The 24,425-nt window shown below is 41.4% G+C and overlaps 1 protein-coding gene across 2 annotated transcripts in view; it reads left to right on the top strand.

The window, feature by feature from the left end:
• Window positions 1-24,425, top strand: part of NELL1 (NEL-like 1 (chicken)) — a 690,112-nt gene that overhangs the window by 153,299 nt on the left and 512,388 nt on the right. For both annotated transcript variants that reach the window (XM_004682976.2, XM_004682975.2), the window contains exons 6-10: window positions 1,130-1,202; window positions 1,836-1,918; window positions 9,496-9,630; window positions 10,418-10,520; window positions 18,076-18,149. In XM_004682976.2, coding sequence (XP_004683033.1) covers window positions 1,130-1,202; window positions 1,836-1,918; window positions 9,496-9,630; window positions 10,418-10,520; window positions 18,076-18,149 — 468 coding nt within the window. The remainder of the gene's footprint in view (window positions 1-1,129; window positions 1,203-1,835; window positions 1,919-9,495; window positions 9,631-10,417; window positions 10,521-18,075; window positions 18,150-24,425) is intronic.

Below are 24,425 nucleotides of genomic sequence, written 5' to 3'. Positions count from 1 at the left end.
AATGCTGCATCAGCCTTATAGAGGACAAGGTTAACAAATGTATCTAACTCTGAGGAAAAGGTTTTGTGATCCTGTTGTTTTTATTAATATTTTCAATTAATATTTTATCTTAATATAATAAACAGAAAACAGCATTTGCTGATTACTTTCTGATGTTTAGACGATGAACACATAAATGTTAAATGTTTCTCCCTCTGAAAGACTTGCAGCACGATCTTAGACCTATATTTTATTTATAGATTAAGCTCAATATTCTGAACCAGCTTCTACATCTTCCATCTGTTGTGTTATATTTCTTTCATGAAATCAGGGGAAAAAAAAAGAAAAAAAAAAAAGAAAACCTAAAACAGAATCTTGAAATTCATCTTGAAAAAATCCAAACGCCAAGTCAATATTTTCATTGAGAGATGGCAGCCCCAGTGAATTCCTTAAAACGGTGCTGTTTTCCAGACTAAATTACAGAATTAAAGGGCCACCTTTTATTCACAGTAGGTTGAGCAATCTCGACACCCCAGCAAAGACTCATGTTTCTCAACTAGCTGAGAGTCAAGATGGTTATGGAATTTCCCCCAGATCTAAATTTTATTTCCTTGACTAAATGAATCTGTAGGGACATTATAGTCCAATATGTTTCCATTATCTTCTGGCTTTAAAAGAAATCCTGCGTACTTCAATAAAGCTTTTTAAAAAACATTGTTAAATAAGAGGACTTTCAGCTTCTAGCCCAACATGAAAAGAATTTGGGAGAATCATTCGTCTTATCATAATAAGAAAAATGCCTTACAAATCAGCGATATTTTATACTCCAGGATGACTACAGCATTGAGGAAAATTGTTACTGTGTCAGTAGGTATTAGTCCGCTAGTTTAAGGATGTTGACTGGTAAAGCCTTTGTGTTAAGAAATCATTTGCGTCAACTGGTAATAAATAATTTTAGCTTTCTGTGGATGAATGTCCAGGTCAAGCTTTCGAGAAGAGGGCATTTTTGAGAAGTTCAGTGTGAGTTAAGGATGAACTCACCTCTTGAATTACTGAAAGAAAATCCGCTTTGCAGAGCGTATGTGATTGCACAGGGGCATTTGAAGTGGTTGACTGTAATCTAATCACCTCTCTCTCTTCTATTTTCAAGGGGATCATCCAAGATGGGAAAATCATCTTTATGCCTAATGCATATATAACACAGTGTCCAAACCTGAATCGCAGTAAGTAGTAACTTAAAAAACATTGGCAACTTGTAAATATCATGTAATATGTTGATAATATTAATAACACGTAAGGATAGTACATGCAAACTACAATGTTGACTTCTGAGGTGGTCGGGAAAACAGTGAGAACTTAACAGTTTATTCCAGATATTTTTGCCTTTTAAAATCATTTAAGCACCTCTGCATTTATAGAATTCAAGTTTAAAAGTAAGAAAAATATTACAGTAGTAGTTTGATACTTAAATAAATGTTGAATATAAACATATTTTTAAAATACTAAACTAAAAAAAAAACTATTCTTTAAGCTCCTTGACTTGATTTGAGTTTACCTTTTCCTCTTCTATGATAATTTACATTTGTTAGTCAATTCAATAAAAAGCAGGGGTTTAATTTAAAATGTCATACTGCCGTTTCAGTTAAGTATTTCCTATTCTTTTCTTTTTGCTTGTTAATATACGAAAGAGAACTAGGACTGAAGTCCTCTGTGGTATGATCACAAATGCAAAATAATACTTAACCAGAAAAGCAAAAATGTTTCTATTTAGACAAACACCTACTACTTAAAAATTTTGCTTTCTTATACTAGCACTGTATCAACATTTATTTTATATATATTTTTTTTTTATTGAGCTTGCCCAACTTGCAGTGATTTCTTAAGCTTGGTGCAAGGAATAATGGATTTACAAGAGCTTTTGGCCAAGATGACTGCAAAAGTAGGTATCTAAATTCACTTAAGATATTTCATTTCTTTCTCTATCCTATCTGGAATTTAGGGTGATATGTTATAATGGAAGTATTTTTAGCCTTGGCATCTGCAGCATGCTACTATAAAAATGGTTTATCCTTTCTTGAAATAGAACTATCTATAGTAAACACAACCATTTATGTCTTTGAAACTATTAGGCTGCATCAGAATGTTTACTTGAAAAATGTGTAGAGTGAAGAGGTAATACACGTCACTGTAGATTTCAGGGAGGGGAAGAAACTTGCCCATTGGCTTTTACACTCGTAAAACTGTGAGATGATACATGGTCAGAGCAGCTGCTGTTTCTATGCTAATGCATTTTGGATGTAAGAGTAATTGTCAATAATCAGAAGGGGCAAAATAGCTATTGTTAGGAACAGATTACTGTCACAGGAAGGCATTATATCACTTTTTGACTATGATTCATTTTAAAACTGGTCCTGAATTAAATAGTGAAGGTGGCAAAATTTGCCTGTCAATGCCTTGAGTTTTATATTCCACCTCCCTCTTCTCCATCATCCACCCAATAAAAGCATCTTTAAGGACCTGCTCTTTGCCAGGTGCAAAGGCAATGCAGAACAAGACGTGTTTTCTACCCCAGAGATGTTCATATCAGTGGCAGAAGGAAAAATGTAAACAATTAGGGGCTTTACTACAGATTCATAAAAATTAGATTCGTAATGAAAAGCCCTGAGCCTGGTGGAGAAAGGCGCTGAATAAATAGAGAATGTGGCTAATACTGTTGTTATGATACCAATCAGTTGTGGACAGGAGTTTCGGCCTAGGGCAAAGAGAGAATTAGCTTGGACCTAAGAGACATTATACTGTGGGAAAGGAAGAATTTTAATAACAGTGAAAATGATACATTAATCCTATTCCACCTGCAGCTATGACTGCTCCCTGCCAGCAGCCATGGCATGTGGGAAAAACGTTGTGGGTAAGTTGTTGGGTGTGAGAACTATTTTTTGACATCTGTACACTGTGTGGCTGGAGATAACATTTCTTTATCAGACTAGGCTTTGGCCTATTGTCTTTCTGTCTGGAAAGAAGAGCCACAACACTTTTATTTATTTACATCTATATCTATGTATTATCTACACACACACATAACTTTTTTTACATCATTCTTCATTTTGTACATTTTTTTCATCTCGGTTGTAATCCCCATGGACTTTCCACCACCATTTCACCCATCTGCCATCAATAGAGTCCCGAGTGCTCTTCCCACCCTCGTTTTGATCCTGATTTGCTCTCTTCCCCCATAGAATGCCTCTGGTTTAGAGTTGTTACTTGATGCTTATTTTTACTTTATTATAATTCCTATGTGTATAGTAATTATATATATAATTATAGCATATAGTGTAATATATACAGTAATTATATACATAATTATAGTATATATAGTAATTACATATCTTTTTGGTTGCTAAGTAATATTCCATTGTGTATATGTGCCACATGTTTTTGATCCAGTCAATTTTGGGCATTTGTGTTGATGCCACATCTTCTCTACTGTCAGTAGAGCAGCAGTAAACATAGGGATGCAGTTGTCCTTTTGAATTCATGTTTTTGGAGACATAATAACACAGAGAGAAATTGAAACTGAGCCTTGAGAGCTGAAGCATTGGCTTTTCACTTCTGAGTATAGTGAGAATGTGAAATGCAGGCAATGATTTGCTTTCCCAGCTTGTGCACTGGACGCTTTTATTTCCTATTGTCTGGAGCAGCTTGACCTAAATACTCTTAATTATATTTCAGCTTGCTACCAATTTTTCCAATAGGAAACATGCCACTCAGTCTCAGGTGATTGTGTTTTCTCCAATTTAGCTTTGGGGGTGCCCTTCCCCTCTTTCTTCCTTATTGCTCTTTTTAGCCCTCTGTTACCTAGGATCCACATTGAGCTCTGTCCCCAAAATATATTTATGTAAAATGGGCATTTGTGAGGCAGAAGATATTTAATTATGGGCAATTGCATGCAGAAAATAGTGTAATCTACTTTCTAAACCCCCATGCCCTGGTACTCTGGAAGATTTATAAGCCTGTTTCTTCTAAAATGTGAACAGAATTGTAATTGGAAAAGCACTTGGATTCTCATGGCATACTATCATCTAGAGTAAGAGGGGGCAAACTTTTCCTGTGAAGGGTCTTCTAGTCAGTTTCACATTGTAGGCCAAAAGGCAAAACTGACACTTAAATGTGCAGACTTACTTAAATGTAATTATTTAAAATGTAATCATTGGAAAGGAAAAAATTCATTCCTGACCCACAGGTCATGCAAAAACACATGTGATCTGTGGTTGTGGTTGTCAACACTTAATTCTGAAGAAACTGGGGAGTCGCTCATACTAGGTTAAACTTGCTGAGCTTTTCTGTGTGTTATTACAGAGCTCTCACTTTTCACATTCATGTCACTTTGATCCCTCCATCCATCCTGTGTACAAGGTGTGTTTTATTAGCCAAATGAAAAGACCCGGTTGCATGAAGTTTCCATAACTTTACCAAGCTAGTGATGGCAGAACTAGGATGCACACTCAGGCTTTGAAAATTTAACCTTCGCTGATAGACAGACTACATATATGTATATGGACTGACTAATGGAGTGCGCAGGGTGGATGGAATCAGCAAGAGGATGGCAGTCTTAGTAAGAAGAGTGAGCAAAGTTAAAGTTGGAAGAATGCATGTTCAGTTGGTGCCTGTTGAGAGTAAAAAGCCATCATGGTGCTTGTGGCAGCTTTTGAAATGTGAAGTTCAGGGCAAGAAAAGCCTCAGAACTCGCCCTCTGGTGTTTTTGTATCTGCCAGATCCACACAGGCCTCATGAAATTACATTACCTCCTCTGGATGTTGAGACTCCAGCGACTTTTCCTGCTAACCTAGGAAAAGTGACGTGAATTCTCAGCAAAAAATTCTTTAAGAGTTCTTAAGATATTTCTTTCCAGTCACTGCCAATATATAATCAGGATGATCTTTCTAGGCATTGTGCAAAAACCTTGTTACTGGTCAGTATATTCTTAAACTGAGGGCACAGTGCGTTAGAGCCAGCTTTTGTAGGAGTTGATGATGCGGTAACCCCATCTTCGGGAAACTGTTCCCTAACTCATCGCTGCCATGTCTGCACAGAGCTCAGAGTTGGAGCCCCGGGAATCCCAGCTTTGGCAGAACCTTCCAGATGGTCTTTAGTGCTTGCTTGCCTTATACTGTGGCCACTGTGATTTGCTCCTTTGGTGTCAGCTCTGTGATGATTTTATTTTTATTTTTGAAGATTTTATTTTTGCATAGAAGAGCTGGGGAGTAGATCAGAAGTGGGCAGGGGGGAGGTGGTGGTGAGAGGATTCACCAGAGAGAGAGCGGGGAGCAGAACAGGCAGATGGACTGAAATACACTGCTGAAGGGAGCAGCAGGCGAGACAGGAGAGGTCTGCTGTGCTATGTGGGATCCAACTCAGGCTGCAGTGGTGACAGCAGCAAGACTTAACCAATGGGCCACCAGAGAGGGCCTCTGTGATGATTTTAAAGAGTTTTAACTTAACTACTTTAGTTGATTCAGTTGGTAAAGTGTTTCTAATCTTACTGGGAAAGTTCCTCATCTGCCATTTTGGTGGAAATGGAGTGTGATTCATCTTTTTGGTAGAATAAAGGATCTGATCTGGAGAGAGAAGCCAAAAGTGCTTCCTGACTGCAAAGAAAATTGTTTGGCATCAGATCTATCTGGACTCAGGTAGAATAAACCCCTTGTAGAATCAACCCATTCTGGCACGATTTACCTGGTAGGTGTGGAGATTTGCTTTGCCAGCAGCTGTGATGAGAACAGGCTGGCATGTGGTCAGAGCGATCCTGGGGGAGATGGAGAATAGACTGAGGAGTCATACTGGGCTGATCCTGAAACTTGTTTTTATTACTTTGCTGAATATTTGTAGGCTTGAATAAGTCAATGGGCTGCTTCTGGCTGCAGTTTCCCCATAAGTAAGATGGAGGCTGTTTTGCTTAGTTTCACTTGAGATCTGGCATTTGGGCTTTGGAGATTTGTTTGGTGCATAACACAACAGTGGTGATGCTTTTTAGCTATAGATTGTTAAACTTAACATACATAGCTGTGAGGGGGGAAAATGGCCCTTGAGTAAATGCTCATCTTCACCAGTGATTTGGCATCATCAAGTCTGGCAGATGGCTGCCAACTGCTGTCCAGCTAGTGGTCTAACATGTGGCACCAGGAAGCCTTGGAAAGCAGCCAAGGGACCTCACACTTAGTCTGAGGTAGAAATCATGGCATCTTACTAAAGAACAAGGAAGTGCATGAGCTGGGCATTGGTAGCCCAAATCAGGTCAACCAAATAGACACCAGATCAGCAAGGGGTCTGTCTCAGAGGGCTTGGTGTTCCTTTTCTCTTTTGTGGTTGAAAATGCTGAGACTGATCATTAGAACAGATTGTTCCCACACTTTAGGTGACAGAGTTCACCATATGAAGAATCCTGGCATTCTAGAAAGTCAGACTTTTCATGGTAGGGAAGGTGCAAGAAAGCTCTTCCTTCCTTCCTCCTGTGAATAACCCACAAGAGGCCACTGGCCTGTCTTACTCTCCTCTTACTCAAAGTTCTCCCATGTAGTCTTGGCATTGGGGGACCCACTGCCTCTGGGCTGGAACAAAGCAGTGGGACCAGGCCCTGCCCTGCTTCTGCAGCCTTCTGTGCTGTAACAACATCCTGCCTTTAAGGTCAGGGAGAAGAGGTGCTGGAGAATGGGAGTTTCTTGATTACTTCCTTGACATATCTATTTATGCAAATCAAGCCACATTTGGAGTGGCATTTCAGCTTGTAACTTATTTAATTTGGAAACTTTCATTGTTTCAGAAAGCTCAATAGTGATTTTTCAATTAAACTTAAAGGCTTAACACAATAGCAGAGTTCTTTTTTCCCTTCCATATAGCAAATGCCAAATAAACAGTATTTCAAAGGAAAAAAAGCAATTCATCACACAACTAATGTAGTCAGATCCATTCATTGACCTCCTCTGTGAAAAAAGCTGCTGCTGTCTATTTCTGAATGTGTGGAGTTCAGCATAAATGATTCGGTCCATGGTTGCTTAGATAAATGCATGAGCAGAGGTAACACAGAATAGAGATGTAGATTTGACACCATATCTATTTTGGATCTGCAGATATTCTTAGAGAAAATGGCAGGTAGTGTAGAAATAGCTTTTGAAAATAAATTTGTATAAATTCAGCATGCTAATACCAGTGACAGAAAATGTAATTCAGTTTTTGATTCAGAGTTGTTTTTCTCCTTTATTGTTGCTATAGAATTTAGCAGAGGGAAAAGGAAGGCAAGATTACATATTAAGTGCCTTGGAAAATGTACCTTTTTGCCTTAATATTCCTTTGCCTTTGTGTTTGTCTGATGCACTTTTTATTATTACAGAGATTAGGGCTTTTCAATGTCAGAAAAGGGTAAATATATTAAAAAATAAAAACAAAGTTTGGAGGGAAACAGAATCAGCCCCGAGAATAACTTTCATTATATTAAAACTGAGGCTTTCCTTCGATTGAGTTTTATAGGTGAGCGTAGCTCAGCTTTGTTGGGTAGTACTGGAAATTGCCAATATTACCCTTAGCAAGCCCTGAATTTTCAGGAAACTTAGATACAGACTTGCTTTTGGGTCATTTAAGTCTTTTATACCTTCCTTCTTAGAGTGATGTAGACGCTAGAGTTCTGGTGTTTCAGAGTGAGAAAGACACATTCTTTCACAAATACCTCATTCTGAGCCACTTTTAGGAGTAATGCAGATTGAGTTCAGCTCTTTTGTTTAATCCAAGATTATACATCAATCACAATCTTATGTAGAAGATACTGGGGTATAGAAATGAAGTAAAAATACTTACGTTGTCCCTTCTTTTGTATTTCTTATCTCCATGGTTTTGGTCACTTGATCTCACCAAACACCTAAAGAATATTCTCAAATTGTATTTATCATCGATTCCAGAAACTCTGTGATTAGGCTGGAGATTTAAATATAACCTGTAGCCCAAAATTTGGAAACTTGCATATTTGAGGAATCACCAGAAGCTAATATGTGCTTTGTATAAGGTGCTACTTAAATTTGTTTTCCCCGGGTGGCATTCACAACAGGAAGACAAGGATCATGTTTTCTTGAGAGACCCCAAAAGCCTAGAGGAAGAGGATGAAATGAGTGACAAAAACTGAAGTTGGAAACAAATAAGGATTCCATTTCTAGATTGTAGCCTATTTATGTCCATTTGAAGGGAGCGTGTCTAGAAGGAGTCACAGATCAATATGAAAAGATGGTGGGAGTAATCATCACCCAGGTTCTTCAACCATTGCATCTACACGGTTGGATTAAAATAGTCTTAGTTGAACCAGAGAATTGTTCTCCTACATAGGGTACATACACAAGGTTTAGAGGGCAAAGTGGGATCCAGAAGGCAAAGAGAAATTATTTCAGTTTTTGGAAAGTGTCCTTTGTTTTTCAATCAATTTCCATGTAAGGAAAAGGGAAGAAGGATCAAATTGCTACTGGTTTCAGTTGTTCCTTAATATGGATGTAACCATATATCATACTGAAGTGTGGGCTTTTGCACCATATTTTGAAGGCACTTGGGATTATATTGAGTGGAAAGTGATAGGGAAAGAGGACTGCAGCCTTACCACGGGGAGCTATTAAGGGAAGCTGGCAATGCTGCATGTGGCAAGAGGCGCTTTGAGGACAGGGTAGCTGAAAGTCTGAAGAGATAGGAGCTGCTCAGAGTGGGCTGCCAGACAGAACTGGGTATAACAGGAAAAAGAGACAGAGAATTCACAACTCGACCCAAGAAAGAAATGTCAGACATCCAGAGCTAACTCAAAAGTGGCTTTTCTTAGAAGGTGCCAGTTTTCAAATTGGAGATTCTGTGATTAATGATTTTACTTGGATGACCTAGAAAAAAGAAAAAGCTTCTTTTCCAAAATCCCTAGGGGATTGATGACCTCCCTTGACTTTAGTTCTGGCACCAAGTGGCTTCTTGGGGCATTCAGTTTGGAGGATCTGAGTTAGAGGAGAAACTTCTTTCTTTGACTTTCCTAAGAGAGAAAGCACTGACGTCCCACCTTGTACACCATGACACTTTGGAACACACAGAGGGTGGTGGGAGATAAATGTGAGTGCAGTGGAGTTCCTGATTAGATCTTCTGTAAACATTGTAATGAGTCCTTGAGAACACATACTTTGTGGAGTGTTGCTGTGTGGGCTTGAGCTGAAAGCACACATGTTTATGTACCTCATGAGGTCCTGAGATAGTGTAATGTCTCATTTGGTGCTCGTTAGACCACAGGAGCCAATATGTTTTCAATTTAGAATGACTCCACCTTGTGTTTACAAAACAAAAACCAAAAACACCCCTCCCCCCAAACAGATGTGGTTAAAAATCAGTGAACTGTTCCAAGTACTTTTTTCTTCTTCTTCTTCTTCTTTTTTTTTTTTTTTCCTGTTGTTAGAAGCTTTGTTAGGATAATGCAATGGTATTACCCTCATTACACCCAGTGAATTTTGTTTGCAGCTCAATTATGCAGAGACCAGACTTAGTCAATTGGAAAACTGTCACTGTGAGAAGACCTGTCAAGTTAGTGGCTTGCTCTACAGAGACCAGGACTCCTGGGTGGACGGCGACCAGTGCAAGAACTGCACCTGCAAAGTAAGCCTTTCGGAAAGAGACAGCCAGCCTTACGGGGCCGCTTCAGCGATTAGTGCTGATTAGCTCATCCGACCTTTAAATATATAAGGTTGACTCCAGGTATTACCTTTTACTTACGTGCTCAGTTGATAATCTGAGACGTTGAAGCTTGAAAAGTGTCACTTCACATATAAATACTTGCGTACGGAAACTTGCTCTCCATGGACAACATACTCTGATATGATTTTTTAAATATTATTAAGGAGCTTGACGATTTGAAGTTTGGAGCTTGGTGCATAAGAGAGAAGGGACTAGAATAATTTTTTAAAAGGGAGTTTAGCTAGTTTCTAGGTATGATTGTGTTTTGCATGGTGTCCATCATCTGCCTCACATCATTGGTATGTAAACCATTGGTATGTAAACTCTGTGCTGTTGAAATTATTTGATAAATATCAGAAGAATGCCATTGTTTGTACAGAAAAATACAAGGTGGTTTGTTAGAACCTCAGCAGTGATTGACAGGGTCTGCAAGAGGTGTTATTTATGTTCCTGTAAAAATAGACTTTTTGTTTTCTGCCTAATCTACTTAGCCTGCATGGGTAGGTGGAATGAAGTCAGTGATGTAGATCAGAAAAGTAATTGAGGTGGCCTGGGTTCGTTTGGGCTGGGGAAAACACTTTATTCATTGTTCTGGAGCAGACCGGGAATTCCTCACACTGCTTCTGGTTCCCTAATGAGGTTTCTGGGATGGCATGTGAGCTTTTTTCACAGAGGGAATTTCTGAGATTGCTTTTCTGTCCTTTCTCAGAGTGGCACTGTGGAATGCCGAAGGATGTCCTGCCCCCCTCTCAAGTGCTCCCCAGACTCCCTCCCCGTGCACATTGCTGGCCAGTGCTGCAAGGTCTGCCGACGTAAGTATGGCCGGAGGGGCAGAGTGACCCTCTGCGCTTGGAAGTTTCTCTCTCCCGTTTTTCAGGTCTCTGCTGACTCATTTTAATAAGAAGAAGCCCCAGCTGCTGATGTGATATTAAAGGTGTGATAAATGCTGCTGTATTTTAATCATGTGTGATGTGGAAGAATCTTCACATGAAAAATATTCTCCCATCAATAGTAAATGTGGGAAATAGTAAATTCACTAGGAGGTGAAATGGTCTTCACAGAAATTGAGTCACTTGTTTAGGGTCAAATCAGCTGGTGCTGGTGGGATGAACCTGATGTCAAAGTTCTGTATCTTGTTCCTGTTCATTAAATCATTCAAATTAAGGGCCAAATTCTGTGTTTTGGCTTCCTAAAGTCTTGACCACATTTCCTGTTATTAAGAAAGCTTCATTAGGAATTTGGGGGTGAAATGAAGTTAAGATACTGAACCAATTTCCTTCAGAGTTGGCTTGTTACTTAATGATTTAAAAAGTCTTTCCTCTCTATTGTAACGGGCAGTATTTCAAGTGAAACTGCTAAATGATCATTGAGATAAGGAGTAAGAGCAAGCTATGACTTATTGTACAATACATTACTGTGCTGGATGCTTTAATCCTATGAACTTATGGCATCCTCACCACAGTCCTTTAGGTGGGTGTTATTACTATCCTTAATTTTAGGAAGCTTAAACTTAGGAAAGTTTAGGGAACATGACTTACCAAGTTTACAGGGCTGTGAGTGGCAGAGGTGAGATCTAGAACTAATTTTATCTGAGCCCATGCGGTTTCATCAGATCATATGGTCTATAGAAAAGGAGTGTTAGGTTAAAGGGTAGAATCCTAAGGATAATTTTCAAGATATTTCTCTACAAAACACACTAACATCATTAGATTTGGAGCAGACAGTGGGCTAGGTTTTTTTCAAGTATAGTATAACCTAATCTGACTGTGGAAATGGGGAGTGCTAGTCTGGTCACCCCAGTCTAAATCTCTAATAACCCTTTCAAAACGAACTTAAAACCCTTTTACAGTTGCCTCAATGCTTCCATTACTCTGAGGAAAAGCACGGGTTGATCTAAAAAGAGAGGCTCTCTTGTCTCTCTTGTTGCTATCCTAAGCGATTTTGGAAGTCATGTCTACCAGTGTAGATGAAGTATTCACATATTGAGATTATCCTTTGATTCCAGAGTTTTAAGTAGGTATAGATTGTATTTCCCAATCTTGACATAGCAGTCAGCAAAAAAGCTTGAAAACAATTGGGAATTTGTTCTAAAAATATGAAATATTTCAACCCACTATTTAAATCCTGTTGAGATCTGTGAATCGTGTCACTTGGAAGTTGTCTTTTGTATAAGGAAGTAAATGAGTTCACCAACTGTGCTTTGTTTTAACCTTTTGATTTGTTTCTAAATCTAAAAGCATTGGGATTACAGTATAATATTAGAAAGCACAGAGAAGGCCACCAGCCTTGGATATACCACCACTTAGAAACAACCACGCTTGACATTTTAGTAGTTTTCATTTTTAAATTTATACCTTTTTAAAAAAGATTTATTTATTTATGCATACAGAACTGGGGTACAGGCCATAGGTGCAGGGGTGGTGAGAAGATTCATCAGAGACAGAGTGGGGAGCAGAACAGGTCAACTGATGAAGTACACTGCTGAGGGGAGCAGTAGGTGAGACAGGAGAGGTCTGCTGCACCATGTGGGTCACCTCCGGGGCCAGGGATCGAACTCATGCTGATGTGGCTTTAGCTTCTTAGTGATATGCTTTAACCCGCTGTGCCACCAGGAAGGGTCCTTAAATTTATACTTTGTGTACAGTTAAGATCATACTGTCCTGATAAATTTTACCATACTTTGTTGACTTGCTGTTGTCACTCACATGTACTACTATAATAATAACGATAATAATAATAATAATAATAATGATAATAATAATAATTATAAGCCGCTAAATAAACCTCATTCTAATGAGCTTCATGGAGCCCTATTGCTTAGCTATTGCATGTTATTGCACCATCCCTTCATTGTTAGATAATCTGGGTTGTTTCCCACTTTCACTACTACAAATTACCCTTCAAAACATGTTTGGTATAGAAACAACATTTTTGTCTTTTATATTAAGTTTGAATTCTCTAGAGTAGAATTAGTGGCACAGTAGATTGACATTTCCAAGACCCCTGATTCATGCCAATTTGAAGTGTGTGGGATCATTATTCTTTCTTTTATTCAATTTCTTGGAGAGTTTTGAATTTTAAGTATTTCAGAAAGGTACCCCGTTAACCCCTGACACCCTGGCTGTCTAAAACATCCATGCATTTTTTGCTTTTGGAATTTATAGCAAATTAGCACTTATTTTCTCACTAGTTTTGATTGACAGTGTGCTAGTTTATAGTTCAAGGAGGTGATAATAAAAATAAACTGATCACTAAACAAACAAAAAATTAAATCGCAAGACAGTTCTGGTAATTAAAGTCTGAAAACCTCTGGCCTAGGGGTTTTTACTTTTTACTAGTTATTAATAGAAACATGAATTAGGCAGTTCACTAAATACAGGTTCATGGAATAGGTATATAAGTGCCCCCTCTGCTTCAGAGGACTCATAAGTTAGAGACATGATTGACAATGTCCAGAATAATGGCATATTATTATTATCATTATTATATGTTATATTAAGATTTAGTGCTTTGGTAAGTGCAGTGTCAGACATGTGGCTGGGTTACTGCTGGAGCTGATAGATGGCTGGTGGAGGGTTGGGGAGACACCAGTAGTGGGCCTGGCATGCTTCCTGAGACACGGAGCCAAGCTAACTGTTGCTAGCCTTCTAGAAGCTCGGTGTGACTGATTGAGTTGTGGGATGGAGGAAATGAAATGATTGACAGATTTCTAACCCAGTTGGTAGAATTTCCAGATTACTCAGATGTCTTCTCAACAGAAGATGGAACACTTATTTTGACTTTCCCTTGTACATACAATTTCCTAACCTACTCTGGGGTTGAGTGGGGCACTATTCTAGGGATTCTCAGGAAGGTACAGATCTGTGTTGGGAGCTGACCAATAAAAGCAAGTTGCTTTCTCTGCTGACTCTGAAGTTATTCATTTGTTAGGAGTTCAGGGTACCTGTTTGGAAATAGGAATGAACTTGACCTAAGTGTCTATGCGTCCTTCCATTGCATGAGAAGAGCACTTTGTCCTGTTTGAATCAAATGACCCAATATTAAGCCAACCCTAAGTACAAGGCACTTGCACAAAGTGGAGATAGCAGGTCCTGATACAAGCATGCTCCTCTATTGGTGAGACATAAGGGAAAACTCAGGAGAGCCTTCCATATTCCTTAGCTATGGGCATGGTGGTCTCGGAAGACGGGGAGGAGTTTCATCTTTCAAATGTTTGCTGGGTGTCTATTACGTTCCAGAGATACAAGATACTTAACGCCAGAGTAGAACCACTTAGTGAATTTAAACCAGAGACTCCTCTGGTTCATTTCTGACTGACTAAATCTGAGTTCCCAAACAGTGGTGTCTTGGAGTCTTTATTATTTTGGTAGCCATATTTGAGAATTTCCAGAAATGGGAGAGAGCAAGGAGAATGAAGAGAATCTTCAGCTGTGTAATGCAGCTCTGTAAATTGGAGGTGGCAGAGGGAAAGACAGGTAGTCTGTTGGCTACAGTGTAGGGATTTTGTAGGTGAGAAATGGAGGTAAGGCTGGAGAGTTGGGTTGAGCTGGATGATGATGATGATTTTCCACTAAATGTATTCAGACATCCCTTACTGAGGTTTTGCTCCAAACAGTGTCCTTACTGAGGGCACTATGGGCCTACTTGCATATTTATTTAATTCTTACAACAACCCAAACAGAGGCCCCATCATTACCCCTGTTTGGTAAGTGAGGAGGTGGAGCACAAGAGGAGAAATGACTTGTCCAAGGCCTCTTAGCCTTGGTGGAACCCAACCAAAACCCAGCAGTCTAACTCCAGGGCTTACTCTGTCTCCTCTGCACCTTGCTGACCAGAAATATACATGCACTGTCTTGTTATAACCTAGTTTTATAACATGCACACCACAAGAAAAAGTCGTAGTGCATAGAAAATCATGACTAACTTTATCAGACATTTGTGCATGTATGTTAGGAAGCTGCATAAGGAAAGTTATAGCTGAGCCAAGTATTGACAAATAATAGCAGCTTGCCACATGGGTAAAATGAATAGAGCATACCTACCAGAGAATTGCATGTGAAAATCATGGGAATTAATGCAGCGTTGGCTTTGGTACTCAAAAAACGTGATTTTAAAGCAGGTTGATGGCAGAAGCAAGGCAAGGGCCTCTTGGCAAAGTGCAATGTTTTGGGAGCACTTGCGTCAGCATAAGGTTTGGCATATCCAGGGGGAAGTAGTGGAGCAGGTAGTAAGGAAGGGTTGAGTGAGTGATAGGCAAAAGACCTGGAAGGTAGCTATTCCATCACACACGCACGTGTACGCACACACACACATAATATATCTGTTGCATGAGAGATGAATTGGGGATAGTGCCTGCAAGAAGTTGCCAGGTTTCGAACAAGAGTTTATGGGAGACTCGTAGTATGATGAACAGAAACAAGCAGGCGGAAGAAGTAATTCTGAGAGTGACATATTCTATTTACATGTGAGGGCTGGAGATGCTGGAGTTCCCCCCAATTGAGGCAGGCATCTCACTTGGTAAGCAGTGTCTTAACTGAGTGAGTTCACTGAGGGTATTCGGGTGTTCAGCCTTTGTCATTTGCCAGTCTCCTTGGGAGTGTTCTACAGAGTGCCGATTTGGATATAAGCTGTTGAGTGCCAGGGGGTGGCTGGAGTGTGTGTGTGTGTGTGTGACAAATACCTAGATACACATGGAGCAACTTCATGTCTGCTGCAGATGGGTGCCTCGTCTGATCAGAGTTGTTCATTTGGGGTGCACCCATGTGATGACAGTGTCTAGGTATCACATTAGGAAATGCGCCTCACATTTGAAGGACCAGGCGTCTGTGGTGCAGAAAGATCCAACTGTATAACTATTTCTCTGAATCCCCAGTACATCGGTGTCTGACATGATGGAAAAGTGTGAGCTGATGTGTGTTGGTGCTGGGTTTCAATTTCATGGTCGGGCACTGTGAAGCAGTCTCGTTTGCATGTCCCCAGTGTGATCTGAAGGGCTTCAGGTATTCATTTACATTTCTACTTGTTCTGAAAGCTGTTGGAAGGGGATCCCAAATGCCTTAGCCAAAGGCACTGGAGTTTGACCCACCTTCTGCCTGAATTTCCTCAGACATCAAAAATAAGCCTTTTGGCTGTAGATCAAGAGGTTGGATAATGAGGATGGATGTTAAGCTTGTGGAGGACAGTGGCAGGGAAGGAGGGGCCCCTGTCAGAAAAGTGGGGTGGGGAGGAAAAGCAGGGAAGTTCTTGGGACTTGCATGCAGTGCTGATCCTGAAACCTTTTGCTCAGATAATGTTACTGGCTTACTGGATGTCCTAGCCACAGACATGTCCCGCACCAGGGACACGTGGAGCGCCACGTTGTGGAGCATCATGTTGACACCATTCTCAGCCCCCAAAGCTTCCTGCTAGGTAAGGGCATAACTTCCAGTGGACATTTAGTTGTACTGCCTCCTGGTGGATTTGAGGGCTGGAGGTGTCCCCCTGTGTGGTATGAATGGAAACAGGGAGGCATTTCTCTCCCCAGATGGGAGTTCTGGGATGAGTCTATCAGAGGAAGCAGCAAATATCTTAAGACACGGTAACAGATGTGATCATTTCACTGTGGGCGGTGGCAAGGGGCACAGTGGGAAAGGAAAACCGATTTCTTTCCTTCCCAGCCTGGGCCAAGAAACAGATGGCAGGGTTGACAGCAGTGCATTTAGCAGCCTTGTCTCTCTGGAGGGAGCCATCCCACCCAGTTGGCAGCTGACTTTGGGCGTGTGGGAGTTCCTAAGGCAGGAATTCCAGGGGATACGGTTTCTCATGCAAGTGAATTGGAGAATCCACATCATCATCCACAATGAGTCACAGTCCACAGGTTTACCTAGGCATAAAAGTGAGGCATAAAATATGATTGGGATGTTTTTACTCAAGGAAGGGAGAAAGGGGCCTGTCTTGAAAATACCCAGTCTCTGCTTTGTTGTTGCTTTTGCTGTTTTTGTTCTGAAACCTTTGATCTCTTCTTTTAATGATTGACATGGTGTTAAATAGCAGAAAGAAATCTTTATTTTGAACTGGGAAATTCAACTGTTTATTTTTTCTATCAATTATAGACTCTGAAAGTTTAATTTGTTGTTATTAATAATGAGCCCAGAGATGCATGTGCTTGGAGCTATAGACAAAATTATGAATTGTGCAGTCTCCACCCTGATGTAGATTGCAGTTAGCAGGGGAAATGGATAATGACTTGGGTAACTGATAGGGTGAGGGACTGGGTGCTTTGGTGGTGGGAGAACTATAGTGAGCGCACACGACTGGAGAAACCTTATATGATTCAAACAATAAGAATGATATAAGGAAAAAAAATACTTCATTTAAAAATGAACCAACTTCAAAAAATAAATGGTCAATTGAGGTCAAATAATGTCGTGTGTTCTATTAGGATTAGGGTCAGAGCGCAAGAGGAGCACAAAGTGAGAACAGTTAGCCAGGATAAAAGGTCAAGCATGATTTCCTGGGCGGACAGGCTTCAGTTGAAGCTGATGGATTTATAGGATGGAAGGACACCCGTGGGTGAGGCTGAGCATTCCAGGAGAACAGTGTGTGCAAACTCTAGAAGAGAGAGCATGCTCCACAGAGCACTGTGGAGGTGTCAGTATGTCGGGGTTGGGGTGGGGGGTGCCGCACAAACATTATAGGATCTGCTGAGTGTTGAAGTTTGAGGGGTGAGGAGCTGCCTGTATGCTGAATATAGCATTTTGGACTATATATACTCCGTGGACACTGGTGACCTGTAATGATTTTCAAGCAGGCACTCCTGCTTATACTTGAACAAAGGACTGGATGAGGCTGAGACCAGGTCCTAGGAGACAAGCTCGGACTGGCTGATGTACTGCAGAGGAGGGATGATGATGGCCCGGATGAAAGTCATATCTGGGGACAGCTATACTCCAGGAAATGAATGGCGTCCTTCTGTGTCGTGACTGAGGTTTTAATATATGAAATGGATCAGGCCCCTTCACCCACTCATTCATTTTATGGCTGAAAGTCTGATTCAGAGCTATTGCTCTTGTACTCCATGGTGGTGATACTGCTTCTTCTTTCTTTTAACCTCTAATCACATCATTTCGTTCTCTAGTTCCTTTGCAACTGCAGTGTGAAGTAGGTGTATCCTGTCTGTGAAGGCCCTGACACATAATCACCATGATGGCCTGACTGGGGATCCAACAGTTAGCCCCACACTATTCCTGTGTCTTATCTAGACAAAGAGATTTGTATTGCTCAAATCAGCGCATTTATGTTGTGGGATTTGTTGGCTTTGAATGGTGCCTCTGAGGTCATTTTGTTGCCTAGCATGACTCTCTGACTCACTTTTCTGTTTTATTACAGCCAAATGTATCTATGGAGGAAAAGTCCTTGCAGAAGGCCAGCGGATTTTAACCAAGAGCTGTCGGGAATGCCGAGTAAGTATCAGTCCTATGATTCCTGTTCCTTCTGGGGATAAGGAGACAGCTATATGGGCGGTCTCTTTATCTCAATTGGGTGTTGATCTGAGTGTTGGTCTGAGTGGGTCCCTGAGGGTAGGGCTCTGGTGGGCTAGAGTCTAGAACATGGAGGTCTTGCTCATTGTCATTGTGCTGTTAGCTTATGGTCAGTGTGGTCAGGTAACCTTAGGAAACACTCTGAAAATAAGAGTGTTAGAAGGGCTGGGGAGCTAGAAGCTACTGGGAGTTGGGGGTGGGGTTCGCAGTGGCCGTGGAACAGGTTTTGAGCTGGTGTTGGGGAAATTTTCTGCAGCGTCAGCTGTGAATGGCTTGACTTACAGTTTTCTGATAGAATGATAGAAAATGCCTCTGTGTGCTGCCTGCCTTCTCCCAAGCATTCTTTGAAATGAGATGCATGCAGCCATGACCTTGTTCAGTAGTCCCTCAATAAACATGCAGTTAGCAACTGCTGCAGACCAGCACTGTGCTGGACTCTGGATCTACAACAGTGGAGCAAAGTCACTGCCTTTATGGAACTTGTGGTCTAGTCTAGCAGGGGATGCAGGCAGTATGAAATTGCAATCTATAAAACATAGAAAGCAAGGCCCTCCCTGGTTGCGCAGCGGGTTAAAGCTCAGCACTAAGAAACTAAAGTCACTTCAGCATGAGTTTGATCCCTTCCTGCCCCGGAGGTGACCACGTGGCGTGGCAGACCTCTCCTGACCCGCCGCTGCTCTCCTCAGCAGTGTACTTTGTCGATCTGCCTGTTCTGCTCCCCACTCTGTGGGGGAAGCCTCTCACCACCCCTGCACCTCTGGCCTGTACCCCAGTTCTGTATGCATAAATCAATAAATAGTTAAAAAAATAGAAAACAATTTGAAGGGATAGAGCTTTGGGCTGGGGATGTGTGTTCTGGGAGGGCCTCTCTCTCCATGGAGGTTTACTCAAACAAAGCTGGGGATGTAGTGTGGGTGAGGCGCCGAGGCGCCATCCTCGGGAAGCAAGGGTGAGAGACACAGATAAGGAAAGGAGTAAGTAAAAAAAAAAAAGCAAGTAAAGGTGATGTGTTGTAACGGCCACAGCCTGCAAAGAGCACAGCTGGTTTTGTCGGCTGTTCGGCAAACAGGTTCACGGGAATCTCTGTCTCAGAATAGACCTTCTTTGCAAGTGCTTGCTTGCACCTACACATACGTTCTTATTTCATTGCTTTTCATCACATCTCTGGGGAAAATAAAAGAATGCTGTTTCAAGATAGAGGAGAATGTGGCGCTTCGATTTTGCAGGAGCCCTTCTGGAGTTGCCAATAAGAGAGCCTGAATCCTATCCAGGAAGGCTCGTTACTGTCATGTCCCTCATTTGCCAGAATGCATCCAGGAGATACTCCCTGGAGTGTAACACACTTGAGGGGCTCTTCAACAGTTGAACTTCTTTATTGTCTTTCTCAGTCTTTTTCCTGGATGCCACTTGGGAATGCCAGATGGCATGGGTCCAGGTGGCCCGGTCGTTACGCAGTGTGCAGCCTGTGTGGGCAGGTGCTGTGCTAAGGGGGAGAGAGCATGCAGGGATGAGAGAGCTGTAGAGGTGGGATGGTGTGACAGTGACAGTGCTATGATTGTCTGCGTAGCCAAGCCTGGCGGGGACAGCCCGCCTGGTAGCCTCTAACCCAGGGCCCCCACAGTACCATCTAGGGATGTGGATGAACATCTGGAGAATGTAGTGCGTGGCACAAAGTAAGTCCTTTAGAAACTAAACATGAGCTACTCTTGCCATTTAACATGGCTCCACTTGTCCTTCCTACATAGAAGACAAGATAGGGAGTAACTTGGATTTTAAAATCCTCGCTTACCCCCTGTCTCAGGGGAAGCTGGGAATGACTAAAGGGAATTTCACTCCTGCTGCTGCTGATGCCATTTGCTGCTATTGTCATCACCTCTGACAACTTTGATCTTTTGAATAGAAGTTGTGGGACTTCAAGCAAGGGTCGCATTTATGTTATGACCAGAGAGGGTCAAGGCAGATGCTGATTGATCAATGAAGATAGGGACCTGGGTATAAATGCCAGTTTGTTGGGGGTAGCACTTACCTCTTGCTGCCACATTTGAGGGGCTCTTCACTCTTGGGTTCATCTTTCATTATTCTTGTTTTATCTTCACAACCTACAAAGATGGGCAGACAGGGTTCTCTTTGTTCAAAGGAGGGTTGTGTGTGTGTACATGTATGCATGTGTTTGAGAATGCATGTAGATGTCATCCTCTTAGTAAGTCATGAATTTCACTTAACACTTATTTAATAGATGGTCACTGTGTGTATTGATGATATTTAGCACTGATGGAGCATTTTATAGCACTACTGAAAACATTTTAAAAACATTTTAAAAACATTATCTCCTGCGAATCTCTTTACAACCCTATGATGTTAATACCATCACCTCCATTTACACATGAGGAAATTGGGGACCCAGAAAGCAAAGTCACATGGCTGTCAGCTAACTCGGGTTTGCATCTATGTGATCGACTCAACAAGCTCCTCTCTTGGACACTCTGTGCCACTCCAAATGGTTTCAGTCTCATTTGGTAATAATTCTTTCTGAATGGGTCAGGATACAGCTCATTGATTCCCTTGAGAAAAGGTAGCATTTATAAAAGACCATAAAAAAGTTTGGAGCACATCATGGGTGCTGTCATAAGGGAGACAGCATGAAGGGATGAGAGAGCTGCAGTGTTTTCCTGGAGAGCCTTTCTCAAGTTGTGAGCCCTCATGTTCTCTCACACCTGCTGGGTGAACTGAATTCACTTCTTTCCCAGGCATCCACAGAGGTGCTAAGTAACTCCTGTCCTTGGGAGAACTGCGCAAATAACTACTCAAGTAATCTATGTTCTATGGTTTCAACAAAGATCCTGAGCTGACAAAAGGCTGCCTAAGATATATCCATTTCTATTTTCCTGACATCATGGTAGAACTTCAGTAACCCCTATGAGATGAGGGAAAAAAAAATCATTTCAAATTTTTCTACTAAGAGTCTACAGAAGTTAGCATAATTTTTTTTTTCAATCGCTGTGAATAAACTTCCCTGACAGTCTTGTTCAATTTTGTCCAATTATTGCTACCTTACAATGTTCCTTTTGACTAGAAACAATTTTTTGACTGAAGTTTTATATATGAACTGAAGTGCATGATGAAACACAGTGATTAGTAAGTAACTTGACATTGTTTATATTTGACCAATGACATGGAGGCAGCTGCTCTTTTTTTTTTTTTAAGATTTATTTATTTATGCATATAGAACTGGGGTACAGGCTAGAGGTGCAGGGGCAGTGAGAGGATTCACCAGAGACAGAGTGGGGAGCAGAACAAGCTGACTGATGAAGTAGGGTGGGTCAGGATAGGTCTGCCACACTATGTGGATCACCTCCGGTGGTGGGGATCGAACTCATGCAGAAGTGGCTTTAGCTTCTTAGTGCTGTGCTTTAACCGGCTGCGCCACCAGGGAGGGCCTGAGGCAGCTGCTCTTAATGAGAGAGGATGGAAGAATTACATTCTCTCATTGCAGAACTCCTGAGGTCATACATATACCACAATCAGTTCTTAAAATGCTAATCATCATATACTTCTTACTAGAGATAGTCCTGAAAATAGCGTAAAGGTTTGTGGCTAATTATGCAACAGTGCTAAATGGATTTGGTGACATTTATGCCACTATAATCACAGTGGTACTGTTTTCAGATTCACGCAAAGGGGTTGGTCTCAAAGAATTTGGAATTTTTTTCTTACTCATGAACTCTGTTGAAGGTTGATTAGAATCGTTGACTGATTTAATCAGCAGTCCATGCAAGTCCTTTTAAAAACACTTCATGGGTGATTATTTAAAATCTTTGGTAGCATATTTGATTTTGGTTTTATGCAAAGCAAGTACATACTCAAATAAAACTGGAAATAAAAAGAGGAAAATATATAAGGAAAACATAGAAATTGCTCCAGAATTTCCAGATTACCTAGAGATAATCTCTTTTAACAGTTTGATTTTTGACAGCAAGACTGAAATTTATCTTACCATCTTAGTTTGGGTTCTGCCAGAAGCAGACCCTGAGCTAAGGATTTCAGTACAAGTGATTTATTAAGGATGTGCTCACAGGAGAAAGTAGTAAAGGGGCAGGGAGAACTGCAAGCTGGGGAAGGGTGAGGAGCTGAATAAGGATTCACTGGTAGGTGAAAAATCAGACAGACTCGGATCCCATGAGAGTTTTGGAGCATGAATTATAACCCAGCTATTGTCTCTTCTTGAGACTCTCCTGTGGCTGTCACTAATCATCTTGGGGTGCTGGTGTGGTTGTAGAACTGTAGGTAACTTCTGATTCTGGGCTTGGGCAGATATGCCCAAGCCTCCCTTTGGGTAATTAGGGGGGGCAGAGCATCAGCACCTGGTCATGGGCGCAGAAGCTTTGAAAGAGTTCTCAGTTTCTACCTCTCTTACTTATACTAGGAGGCAGTAGGTTAAAAAGAAAAAACACATTCATAATCATGGATAGACGTGAAGGCAGTACTTTGAAATAATTAAGCATTGTGTTTTCCTGTGCATTTGCTGCTGATTGGAAGGCTATTCGCTTCTATTGTTTTGTAATAAGCGCTTTGGTTCTCTGGGGTAGGCACTAAGTAGAACTCACGGACACACTCGCCTTAAGGTTGCTCTCCTGAGGCTGGGTGCTACCCAGGGTGGCCTGGATTGAGGGCTCACGATGGAGGGTAGCTGCAGAGTAGGGGCTGAGGGTCAACAGACACGATCTTAGGGTCATTGTTCAGAGAGTCTGGAGAAAGACAAGGCATAGAGCTAGAAATGAAGAGCAAAGGGCAAGAAACGAAGCCGCATGAGAAAAAGAATACTAGAGACAGGGCTGAATTTTCTGGGTTGAAAATTATGAGTAAGGAGAGCAGGCAGCTGTGGTGCAAATAATTCAGAAGATGAGTTTTTGGAAATTAAATTAATACTTGACATTTAAAGTTATGTGTATACTCATTTTAAGAAGAGATATGACTGATGGAAGGGGATTTGCTGCCAAATCAAATGACAGCGGGACCGCTGCAATGTCAGTCTCTGGGAGATGGAAACCTCAGGACCCCCCAGCCCTCTCGGCAGTCCAGCGCTGGCCTGTTGGCCCATCTCTTCGAGAATTTCCTTTTGTCTTTCATTGGGACACGCTTTCTCAAGCTTGCTCTTGGTTGACTTAAACGTTCTGTTAAGTATGGGAGAACAAAAAATGAAATGTTTTAGATAAAATAAGGCACTTTGATAGTAATTCATCGATGCATTGTAAAATTCAAAGTAAAGTTCCATACAGAGGCTAGTAATGTCAACATCAAGGACCTTTGGTGAAGAGAGGTCATAAAGATTCACCTGCTGAATATTTTCTTTATATCAAGGGGAGAATCCAGCACTAGTGTAAGCCACCCTCATTCAGCTTACTCATACCGGTTTGCCTTGCCTCTTTTCTGTTTCCTCTGCCAGCAGATGCGCCTCTTCTTTGTATTTCTTAAACTTCCTACATGAGGCACCTTCTGCATAATTTCTCCCCATCTGGACAATATAATTATTTCATGTCACATGATAATGTCTTTGCTAGAGGATACATTTTAGGGCCTTTTGTACTGTATTATTAGTATTATTATTATTTTAAAGATTTATTTATTTGTTCATACAGACCTGGGGTACAGGCCAGAGGCTCAGGGGCCGCGAGAGTATTCACCAGACACAGAGTGGGGAGCAGAACAGGCAGATCTATGAAGTACACTGCAGAGGGGAGCAGCGGGTGGGTCAGGAGAGGTCTGCTACGCCATGTGGTCGCCTCCGGGGCAGGCGGGAATTGAACTCATGCGGAAGTGGCTTTAGTTTCTCAGTGCAGTGCTTTAACCCGCTGCGCCACCAGGGAGGGCATGTACTGTATTATTATGCTACCTAGCATAAGAGATTTCTTTTTCTTCTGACTTAACATCAACTCTTCCAACTCATCCATGTTTCTGTCAATGACATAAGTATCTTTTCTGATTGCTGAGTAGTATTTCATTGTGTTCACATGCCCCATGCTCTTGATCCATTCATCCGTCCGGGCAGTGTGTATTTTCTCCCTTTAAGTGTTACCACAGTTGGCACCACCAACGTGCCCAGAGTCCATCACCATGCTTTTTTTGCTCTTCCCCTCCCTGTTTTCACCTCCTCTCCTCCTCGCCCCTCCCCTCCTGGATGCCTCATATCCATGGTCTGCT

Source organism: Condylura cristata, unplaced genomic scaffold (genome assembly GCF_000260355.1).
Source record: "Condylura cristata isolate star-nosed mole 26May11 unplaced genomic scaffold, ConCri1.0 scaffold00015, whole genome shotgun sequence".
Lineage (NCBI taxonomy): Eukaryota > Metazoa > Chordata > Mammalia > Eulipotyphla > Talpidae > Condylura > Condylura cristata.
Note: the sequence above shows the minus strand (reverse complement) of the source record. Positions and strands in the feature narration are given on the sequence as shown.